The sequence below is a fragment of the Empidonax traillii genome, unplaced genomic scaffold (genome assembly GCF_003031625.1).
Source record: "Empidonax traillii isolate 1590-97213 ecotype Southwest subspecies unplaced genomic scaffold, ASM303162v1 scaffold187:size1931383, whole genome shotgun sequence".
NCBI lineage: Eukaryota > Metazoa > Chordata > Aves > Passeriformes > Tyrannidae > Empidonax > Empidonax traillii.
This window is the reverse complement of record NW_020955380.1, coordinates 753,356-764,266: the sequence shown is the minus strand read 5'-3', so window position 1 is coordinate 764,266 and position 10,911 is coordinate 753,356. Positions and strand designations below refer to the sequence as shown.

Genomic DNA, 10,911 nt, shown 5'->3' with positions numbered 1-10,911 from the left:
ACTTGTACCCCACAGAGCCGCCCGGGACCGGCACGCGGCTGCTCCTCCCGGCCCTCCCTGCACACGCAACGCCCCAGCCCAGGTCGGGTGAGGGTCCCGCGGCCTGAGGAGCGGCGGCGGCTGCTCTGAGGCGAGCGCGCGCACAGCGCCGCCTCACCTCGCGGCCACCGTCACCGCCGGGGCCGGGGGCGCAGCCGGCTCCCTCCGAGGACTCGGCCGGGCCGCGGGCGGGGCGGGGGGTAGTCGGCAGCCGCTCCCCGTGCCGGGGCAGGGCAGCGGGTAGCCAGGACCCCAACCAAGTGCCGGGGCAGGGCCGTGCGGGATCCGCTGCGGGGCCCCGGCGCTCCCGCGAGCGCCCCGCCCGCCGCGCGCCTGAGTGACAGCCGGGCCGGCCAACCGCGAGCCGAGCCCCGGGGCTGCCGGCCAATGGGCTGAGGCGGTGCGCGGCGGGGCGGGGCCAGCGGCGGCGCGCGCGAGGCCGAGCCCGGCCCGGCCCCCGCGGCCCCGGGCGCGCCCCCGCGGCCGCTCCGCCCGCGCGCCGCGGGCACCGGACGGCTCGGCGGGGAGCGCGCAGTAAGTGCCGGCCCGGCGGGCGCTGCCGCCCCGGCGCGGGGGCTCCTCCGTGGGCTGGGAGGGGCGGGCTGGGCTGGGCCGGGCCGCGGGGCTGTCCGGCCGCGCCGTCCCGTCCCGTGGGCGCAGCGGGACCGCCGCGGCCTCTCGGCCCCGCCTGAGCCCCGGCGGAGCGGCGGCACCGCGCGGGCAGCGGGAAGGGCCGTGGGACCCGTTATCCGCCTGGGAACTCCTTCTCGAGATGGGGAAGGAGCGGTTGCCCGCAGGGATGGAGCAGCCGCGGTGGCACTGCCCGCACAGGGACAGGGACAGGGACAGGACGGGCGCTGCTGCTCCTGTGTCAGTGCGGGCTCAGAGCGCTGACATTGCTGGGGGGGTCCCCGCTCCGGGGCCCGGGTGGGATGGGAGCGCGGCCCCTGTCCTATACCCGGGGGGCGGCAGCGGAGGAGCCCCGGGACAGCGGGAACACGGGTCGGGGCTCCCCCCTGCCCTGCACCTGGTCAGCCCTGGGGCAGAGGGAGGGGAAGCCAAAAGTTCACGCACGGGGAAGCCACGTCCAACAGCAACCCAACGCCGCTTGCATTGCAGAATTACTAGAGCCACTTCATCGGGTGAAGTAATGCAGAAAAAATGCTAGTTACTCTTTGCGTTCTTCACCCAGCGACACCGTGACCCATCTTCATCCCTGTGACATAAACCTCTATTCCTGTCACACCCGAAATGGCAGGGCAGCACAGAGAGACTAAAACCAAGACTCAGAAAAGCCTCGAACTAGTGCCCAAAACAATGTTCTGCATCTCAGGCATGTTGGTCACCACAGCACCTACCAGAGATCAGTTTGGCAATACTGGCTTAGGAGAGAAACAAATGTCTTCTCCTTATTCCCAGATCCAGCAGAGAGCTCAGCACAGAGCAGTCCTGGCTACGTGAGGAGCTCTGTTGGTGCAGGCAATGGATCACTGCCAGCCCACAGCAGCTGAGGATCTGGTTGCTCTTCTATTTGTGCATGGACTGTGCTGAATCCTGTCAGTGATAGGTAGTATCTGTCCCTGGCCCTAAAGCCCTCAGAGACTTGGAGTGTGCCCAGCCTACAAATCAAACTTCCAGCACTCCAGTGACAACAGGGAAAGGAAGGTGGTGGGAAAGATCCACCACCCCCAGCTCTGCTGTGTGAGCCGTGGGCTCAGGGCCATCCTTGCACTCAGCCTCCCTCTCTGGCCCTCCGAAACCTGGACCACAAGGGGGCTTGGGAAGAGAAATACTCCATCTGGACCTGGAACTTGTTGTCTAAGCCAGGTCAGAAAACTTCCACACAGAACTGCTTCTAGAGCTTGGTCTGTGGGCTTGGGAATCCTTCAGCATTGAACAGGACCCTGAGAGCGTGAACGAGACCCCTGTTCTCACTAGAGCAGATTTCAGCTGGCCCATTTTAACCAACCCTAACTTTTTTGGTTTTCCAAAGCCAGCACCTCATTGAGCTGAAGGCCTAACTCACTTTGTTCCTAAAGTTCAGGAGCTGTTCATGATCTAGAGCCATGCTCTGCAAAGCCCTTGGGCCTGCTCCACTCCTTTCACTTTTTCCATTTTTTATTTCCTTGGTAGCGGCTTTTTTAAAAATAGGTATTATCATCACGGAGACTTTCCCTGAATAGCACAAATTGATGGACTCTGAGCAGCTGATGGATCTGCTCAATAATTCCTTTCCTTTCCCTGCTGGGCTGTAGGTGCTGCTGCTGCTGTTGTGATACTGATTTCAAACTTGCCCCCTTTGTGCCAGTGCTGAGCTGTAGACACCCTTTGTGCCCACAGCTGAGCTCTGCTGTGCTCAGTGCTGGCTGGGGGTGTCCAGGTGGTTTAAAGCAGGTGTTCATGGTCTGGTCTGTTCTGCAATGAACTTGTGACTCAGCACGATCTTAGGAGGGACCAGACCAGAACTGCTTTGCTCCCATTTCTCTAGAAACTCCTGTGAGTTTGACTCAGTCAAACTCCCACAGTCTCCCAGGCACTTCAAAATCCCCCTTTGCTTCACAAAGTTGTTCTCAGGGACCTGTAGACAAACCCTGCACGTGTGGCGAGACATTTACCTGCTCAGGGAGATGCAGGACGAGTCAAGGTGGCTGCTCCAGCTGCTGACTGTCCACAGGGCAGCCTGGGGCTGCTTCCCTGGTGTGATTTCTCTACTGCAGTAGTTGGTGACAGATGTTAATCACGCTGGGAAATGCAGTTGTGGGCAGCAGTGAGGCATCACAGTACAGGAACTGCACAGTAACCTTGCCTGGAATAGAACAGAGTGCAGCAGAACAAAGGCTCATTTCTCTTTGCAGGCACAGCTTTTTCTGTTCAGAGCTCATTAACCCCTCTGTCCCAGCTGCATTCCAGCCCAGACATGTAATGTCTGCTAAACTGCAGAGAAGTTACCAGAGAGCTCCTACAGTGCTTCCTGGGATCAGCTCTGCTCCAGAGGTAGCTGCTTTTTCATGGAAGCACTTCCATGAAGCATAATGTTATATACGGTGGTTTTATAAACAAAGTGTGCAAATACTTCCCACAGGCTCATCCCACAGCATTTTGTAACTCCTGATCATTTGCACAATCGAGGCATGAAGCAATTAGAGCCTTTCATGTTCTCAGCATGAATAGATCTATCAAATTTCACAACTCCAAAACTGGACTAGCTTTAAAATTAATATTGATAATTGCCAGTGCATGACTAAGCTTGAGTGGGTTCTCTCCTGGGAGATTTGAGAAATACTCAGTGTCTTTAGTAGCACATGGGAGAATGGTGCAACCCACCCTTTCCAGAGCACATGGGATGGCACCAGTGACTAGCACAACAAGGAACTCCTACTTTGGATTCAATAAAAAGCATCCTGAGATATGGATGCCTCACAGCTGAGTGTCATTTCATTGGATATATTCCCACTGATAAGGGGATGTGTGTAACTTTACACACTTTTCCAAGAGAAGAAGCAGGAAAATGCTGTATTTCTGGGGGGGATAGAGACCTCCTGGTTCAGCCTGGGGCAGACCAAAGACAGGGGTTCTGAGGTTGTCCCCACAGGGATCTGCCAAGTGCCTGCAAGGAGGCAGAGCTGAAGCAGGGAGGGGAGAGTTATTGCTGACTTCAGGTGAATCAGGCGTGGCTTTGAGGGCTCTCAGTACCCCTGAAAAATCTTTTCCTTATTTTGAGTGGACATTCAGAAACTGTCCTGGTGAATTGGGAACTGTGGAGAAGGCTGTACCCATCTCCAGGAGCTCTGCACTGTTGATCTGTTCTCCTTCTCTCCTAGGCACAATCCGGTGTGGTTCCTGTGAAGGAAACCCATCAGTGGTGATGCCCCAGGACGGGGCTCACGTGAGGGTCCTGCATACGAAGGGCAGCTCTGCACTTGTGTAGCTGATGGGTGAGGACACCAGCCCGGTGAGAGGAGCTACCAGGAGCAGGCAGGATGAGTTACAGCTCCCCCTCTGTGCACGACCCGTATCACAGCACCCCCACCACGGCCAGGCCAGACCCAGGGACAGCTCTGGATGTGACTGTACCAGAAACAGCCACCATAAGCCCTGAGACTTCCACCTTCAACAGCACCAAAATCCCAGATGTGGCCGGCACTGGAGCCAGCATGAGCACGATGCTGCTGTCCTTTGGGATCATTACTGTGATTGGGTTGGCTGTAGCTATGGTAAGAGAGCCAGCTAAATAATCCTCTGTTTCTTGAGGGTAGAGGGTGGCAAGGGGTTCTAGGACTGATTTGGGTTGAATAATTTATTTGTATTCTATAAAAGACTCACCCAGAACTGCTGAGAATTGATAGTTCCTGAGATCCCTTTCTTTTTAAAGCCTTTTTCCAGTGCTCCAGTATTTCTGAAGGTCTCCCTGAGGTCTCCAAACAGGATGCTCAGCAGGCCTAGAAGAAACCTTATGCAGTATTTGTTTTTCATAGCAATAGGAAGTTCCATTAAAAGAACACAAAGCAGATTCTGTTCTGACTTGTTACCTGGAACAGCTGCATTGATTTAAACCTTGTCAACACTGGGGACCTGCAAGAAAGTTCATCCAAATTAACTTTTACAGCAGACTGTTGAAACTGTGTAGATCTCCCCTGTGGACATGGGGTAATTGTTTTTGAATTCCAGTGGCCCGAATCCGTCCTAGCGAGACTCACTCTGGACTGCACGTCCCAGGCTGTGCTGGCTGGGTATCCGTCCTTGAGGGTTATTGTGTCGCTAACCTTGCCATTAATGCTGTGGGCAGCAGCTTCCAGAAACCACAGTTCTGGGCCCAACACAGGCAGTGCAAATGCTGTAGTTGTTCTTCTGATATGTAACCAGCTCGTTTCCCTGCCAGCAGAGAACAGGAGGTAGCAGCAAACTCCCATTCCTCGTACGAGGAAGGGCTTCACTAACACAACCAGCAGAGGAGCCCACTGCAAAATTTCATTGCAGGCCCCGGGAGGAGTTTTTCCAAAAGCCCCTAAGAAAACCTGGAAACGGTGATAAGCCCCCAAGAGCAGCACCCAGCATCCGTAGTGCTCAGCACAAGGCTGTGGAGGCCCAAAGCCTCCCTTCCTTCCCAGCGCAGCCGCTCGTTCCGGCTGACCGAGGCAAGTCCCTGAGCATGCCCTCTTTGCTTCTTCCCTTTCTCCTGGGGAGGGGGTAGCAGCACTTTTACAGATGAAAACCACCACAAAGGGAAGCTTTTCATCCACCCTTGAACTGCAGCGTACGTCCTGCAGCCACAGCAATGTGCTGAGCTACACCTAATAATACACCTAATACTCTTACTCCTACTAACACACCCAGTAACAGGCCACTCGAGCACTCAGTGCCAGACACGATGTGCTGCCAAGCTCACACTGATGCACATGGAATTTCATTTTCAGTTGTCACTTCTCCCTTCCCCCTGCTTTGGTGCACAGTGAGACCAACCTTCTACACCTCCCTTCTGTGTGCTCTGTGCCCAGAGTGTCTCTTCTCAGCTGCTCCCCGTCCTGCCAGGACTGTTGTTAATGGTGGTTCTCTTTCTCCTTCAGGTTCTGTATATCAGGAAGAGGAAGAGGTAAGTAATGCCTGTTGCTGGCAGAAGGAAACTCAGTGCTTCAAAATCCAGAGCGAGCTGGGAAGGACAGAGGGAGATGTGGAGGGCATAAGCGAGGGCTGTCTGAGAACAAGGCTGCAGGAATCAGCTGGGTGGGGCAGGCAGGGACACCGCACTCCTGCCACTGGCCCATCCTCTGACACCAAAGCTTCAAAGACTCCTCCACAGCTTTGGAAAGAAAATAAGGTTGAGCAGGAGGAGGTTGAGGATCCTGCAGGCTCTTCATCTCTGAGATGCACCAAAACAGAGGAAAGATTTATGGGTATATAAAGGAGCTGGGAACTCTGTCATGAAAGGTGTGAATCTCAGGTTTCTGCCGTTCCCAGATCCCTGTTTTCCAACAGCCCAGCCAGTGACAGCAGCTGGCAGCAGCACAGTGCAGAGATGCAGCTCTCTAGCCCAAGACTTAGTATCCTGATTTCCTTGCTAAGCTTCTAGCTGAAAATAGAGAGGAGAGCAGCATGCAGGGAGACACATGACTTGTTTCTTCTGTCTCTGACAGCAGGACTAGTGAAGATCCATTAGCTGTGGCACCTCCTCCCTACCTGATCCCTTGGGGCAGGCCTAGCCTGGCCCCAGACTCTCAAGAGGAGCTGCTGCCCACTGTAAAATTTCCAAGCCTACCCTGCAGCCCAGGCCTGGATATTGCCACAGGAGCAGCTGATGCTTGGCCTGTGAAAGCAGCACTGCTGGAGATAATGGTTGTGCTGGCAAAGCCATCTAGAAGCAGGGAAAGAATGTGTCATCCTCACACTTGCCAAAATAGATATTTGCGGTGACACTGCCAGTAACTGCTTGTGTGTTTCCTTCTCCCACCCCCTAAATCTCGGCTACAGCCCAAGGCGGGGCTCAGTGCTTTCCCAGGACCATGCCTACCCATCCATCATCCATCTCTGAGCTGCCCAGTACTTAGGGAGACTCCTTGGGCTAACACTTCATAGCTCTGTCTCTTGGAGCAATGATAACAAGAGCAGGAACAGCCTGTCCGCAGGCATCAGCCTCCTGTGAGAATCTCTCTCTTTCCTGTTCTCTATTCATTTGTCTATTATTTTCTATTTATTTTTATGTACTTTAGCCCTGGAGTTAAAGTAGTGTTAGGTCACTGGAACAAGAAGTGGCCTGCTGCTGGCAGACAGTGTGACATGGCAGGACAGGCTGTTGTGGGCACAGGGACAGGGGGAGAAGTCACAAGATGCCCAGCCAGTATGTTCCACTGGCTCTTTTGTGCCTGATCTTTTAAGGTCTGTGGGAACTTAAATCCCTGTCTGATTCCTCTGTGTGTAATGCCTGTCAACATAGATTAGTGATGGCAATTAATCCCTGTAACTGCACTCTGGGTATCTTCCACTCCTGCCAGCCGAGTGTAGTAGGTTCTTATCCTCATCCTGCAGGACAGGAGACAGCCCTTATGCAGCAGGAGCCACAGGAGCAGAATCCCTGTGCAGCAGCAGCAGCAGCAGCCTGGACACAGCCTCAGCAGTGGGGTGGGGAAGGTAGCTGAGCATCTGTTCTCCTCAACCAACCCTTCTCCCTCCCCTCCCACGGGCAGGTTGGAGAAGCTACGGCACCAGCTGATGCCCATGTACAACTTTGATCCCACTGAGGAGCAGGATGAACTGGAGCAGGAGCTGTTGGAACATGGGCGAGATGCAGCATCTTCCCAGGCATCGCAGAGCAAGGTAGGAATGATCAGGGAATCTCTTACTGCAGCCACTGCTACCTGCACTGCTTTTCTTACACGCTCACAGGGGGCTTGTAAACTAAGAAACCCCTGGAAGACCTCAGGAGGACTTCCCCACCTCTGCCAGCCCTGGAGACTTACTTGGGCATTTTGGAGTGCTTAGGATGGACTGAGGGAGTCAGGCAACTGGGACAAAGTGCTGGTTCTACTCAAGTAGGAGAGAAAAAGGGCAACATGAGTAATTAAGGGTGAGTTTATACAGTTTACCTCTCAGGTAACCTCTCAGGGCACCACAAGGGAGCAGTAAGATGAATGCAGTTTTCTGGGAGACAGGGCTTCAGTGCCCACAAAGCACTCAGGCTCCTTTGCCCTTACCCTAAATAGCAAGTAATTTCCACCCAATTCCAAGATATCCCCACTGGGCCTAAGGATTCAAGTGTGGAACGGGGCCTAGCTGAGGGAAAGCCTGTAATCAAAAGAGGTAACTGTGCTAGAAGCCCTAAGAACCTTGGCCCATAGTTTTTTGCTAATGGTCCAAGTGGGTCTTTGACAAGAGACTATCTCCTTCCCAGGGTAGCAGGAGGTAGGAGAAATAGGAAAGAAGGGTTTCTCACCGTCATTTGAAGCCAGCTTCACAGTGTTTCTGCTTCCTTTGTCACCTCCACCACACAAAAAGTCTTTCTGGAAGAACCAGCAGGGAGGGTTGGAACAGGTACATCTCAGCCAGTGACACAGCCTCTCCTTCCTTGAATTCCTCACCAGTTGCTCTGTGTTGCCCGTGTCTTCCATTGCTTTTCCTGTCTAGGAGCAGGAATTCTCCCAAACAATTCTCAGTCTTTACACCCTCAGATAATCTGTAGCAAGCTTGCTGTGGACAGAAAGGGAAAGGTGAGATAATAAATACAACCGTAATTCTAAAATATTTACCAGCCTGGTAAAGAGCGCAAAGGGGATGTGTGTGTTGGAACATAAAAGATAGTCAACCTATGGAATAGGCTGGTTTGGGAAAGCAAGAAATGTGTTGTATAAAAGCAAAAGATTGTCCTTAGAGCAGCACATACTGGGAAAACATCAGATCCCTCTATTAGCCCACACAGAGGACTTCCCTGCAGGTACTAGAGGGGGGAAATTATAAGGCCAGAGGTAACCTTAGTACAGTAAAAGCAGATCCTTCCTATACAGGGACTGGCCAGCAGGACACCTCAGATCCCTCCTGAGCTTGCTAGCACAGATACCTCTGCTTGGAAAGTAAAAGAGTTTAAAGGCTTAACATAAAAAGAGAGGGAGAGTCTAAAACAACAGCCCGAGTTCAGGCAGTGGCATGTTTCCAGGCCTTCTTGATGGCTCAGGTCCTTTCATGCTGCCTTGTATATATAAATAGGGAGACCCAGTAATCCAATGATGTGGGGATTTTCAGCTGGCGTGGATGTGCCGTGTAACTCCCCAGCCTGCTGTATTTTCACATTGCAGCCTCGCTAATGCCTTGTTAGCCGGGCCCCCCTGCAGGGATGGATGCAGTGCCCGAGCCATGGCAGCTGTGCTGGCTCTCAGCTGTCCCTGCCCCCCTGCAGGTGCTGCTGGCAGGCCCGGGGGCCGTGCAGAGACCCAGCCGCCTCGTGTTCACCGACGTGGCCAACGCCATCAACGCCTGACCAGCACCCGCCGCACCCGCCACGGCAGGACGAGCCAGCAGAGCAGTGACTGCACGGCTGATCCACTGAGCCCCCCGGGCACCCCGCTGGTTTGTGTGAGGAGTGGGCAGGGCACTGCCAGCCCTCGGGGAAGCAAACCCTTTGCGAGGGCAGTGGTGATTTTTTGGTGCGTCTGCTCCCACTGAAAGGTCCCGAGCTCATTTTTGGGCTGGCGCTGGCTGATTCCACCTGCCAAGCTCTGTGCCTTGGAACAGCGCCTGCCTGGGGGAGATTACCCTGGCAGAGCACACCTGGGGGCTGTCTGGGTCAGGGAAGGAGGAGAGGGGCGCATTTCAGACACCTTCCCCCATGGGTCTGTGGCACCAGGCCCAAGGAAAGCCATGAACAAACCTCTCTGTGCAGTGGCCACAGCTCTGGCAGGTCCTGGGAGTGGGATGGGACTGGTGGCAAAGCCTCTTTGAGCAAGGAGAGCTGAGTGGTAACTGAGGCACACCATGGAAAACACACACCAGGGGTTTATCCCCGCTGCTGATAAACGAGCATCAGGGTGACGTTGAAGCGTGGGGAATTCACTAGCTGTAAAAAGTGAAACAGAGAACATGTGGCTGATTACGTCTTAACTGAGGAAGTGGCTGAATATCCCAAATCAGGGCTATTATACAAAGAGTGGAATTGGCACAGCCAGAGGCAGGGGCTGCCAGGTCTGGCTGAATGACTCTGTGCTGCTGAACTAGGAATAACAGTGCTTGGGCCACGAAGAGGAGCTAAGTTGGGGTTCCAGTACCACGGATCTCCTCCTGCTTTGGCTCAGGGAAGTTTCTACAGGGCAGAGTGTTATCCAAAAAAAAAAAAAAAGATTAAGCTTTGAAATATTTTCTTTTAAATAAAGAAAAACATGTGTTGGCTCAAACATTACAACAGCCCCATGTCTGCCCCCAGAGGTGACTAACAGCTGGTTTGTACTTCCTTACTGCCAGGACCTGCAGTCAGAGCCTTCTCTTCTTCCTGCTGAAGGGAACACAGAGCTTTGTGTTAGCCTCTGCTCGTGTCACCTGCTAGGAACAGGTAGGTGGGACTAGACAGGTAAGCCAGGAGGTTCCCTGTAGCCCTGAAGTGTCTCTGCCTGAGCATCCTTCAGGGCTGCAGGAGAAGAGAGTGCAAAGGGGCCACCCTGGCACATGGCAGTGCAGTGTGGGGTCTGTGCTCTGCTGCTGGGCACCAGCCCCAAGGGCTGCAGAGCACAGCAGTGCCCAGCAGCAGTGCCCAGCCCTGCCCTGAGCCCTCCTGATCTTTTTCTGGTACGTGCATTTGTCAATCAGATCATAATCCATCCACAGTCAGAAGGGAATCGGGGCAAGCCAAAATTTGAATGCAGATCCAAAGCTTTACACAAGGGGATGTTTCAGAATGGCAATTCAGGTATCATGTGCTTTGCTGCAAGTCTGGACCTGCCAGTTATTTTTTGTTTTCCCAAATAATTTTTTTCCCCTTCCCCACTGTGTTTTTTTCCATATTCATCAAATGCAGGCTCTTTCCTGGGCGTGTGCCACTGACCCCTGCAGGGCACAGCTCCTTACCAGCCCTCCCCCCTTCACTGACACAGCTTTGCAGGGATAAGCTGCTTCAACTTTTCCCTATCCTGCAGTCTGTGTAAAGCTAGGGAGTTCTGGGAGTACATTAGGACTGGGAATGTGGAAAACAGCCCACTCTTCACAGCCAGGAGACCTGCCAGGAGGCACTCCAGGGATGCTGTTGGAAGGAAGGTGCCTGGGTACAAATACTCAGTTTAATCCAGATTAACCCTTAGAATTTGGGCTCTATCTGTGGGTCTTGCCAGAGGTCATGACCAGCTGAGAAACAAACATCCCTCCACCCACACACACTTACCATCTCCAAGTGCTCACTGCGAG

General features: G+C 53.9%; 1 protein-coding gene across 2 annotated transcripts; it reads left to right on the top strand.

Moving 5' to 3' along the window:
• Window positions 1–512: 512 nt before the first annotated feature.
• CUNH3orf18 (chromosome unknown C3orf18 homolog) lies at window positions 513–10,512 on the top strand. 2 transcript variants are annotated; one of them, XM_027886457.1, is made up of 5 exons: window positions 513–573; window positions 3,861–4,253; window positions 5,604–5,629; window positions 7,218–7,347; window positions 8,921–10,512. In XM_027886457.1, exons 2-5 carry the CDS (start codon window positions 4,020–4,022, stop codon window positions 8,999–9,001), a joined length of 471 nt encoding a protein of 156 aa, XP_027742258.1. In that variant the 5' UTR covers window positions 513–573; window positions 3,861–4,019; the 3' UTR covers window positions 9,002–10,512. The 2 variants fall into 2 exon arrangements, with proteins under 2 accessions (XP_027742258.1, XP_027742259.1); XM_027886458.1 differs by lacking the exon at window positions 513–573 and adding an exon at window positions 3,823–3,834 and having other exon boundaries at window positions 3,968–4,253; window positions 8,921–9,026.
• Window positions 10,513–10,911: the final 399 nt, after the last annotated feature.

Coding starts and splice junctions, on each gene's coding strand:
- CUNH3orf18 (XM_027886457.1), top strand. CDS start 4,020: ATGAGTTACAGCTCCCCCTCTGTGCACGACCCGTATCACAGCACCCCC. Junction 4,254..5,603: donor TTGGGTTGGCTGTAGCTATG/GTAAGAGAGCCA, acceptor TTTCTCCTTCAG/GTTCTGTATATCAGGAAGAG. Junction 5,630..7,217: donor TATATCAGGAAGAGGAAGAG/GTAAGTAATGCC, acceptor TCCCACGGGCAG/GTTGGAGAAGCTACGGCACC.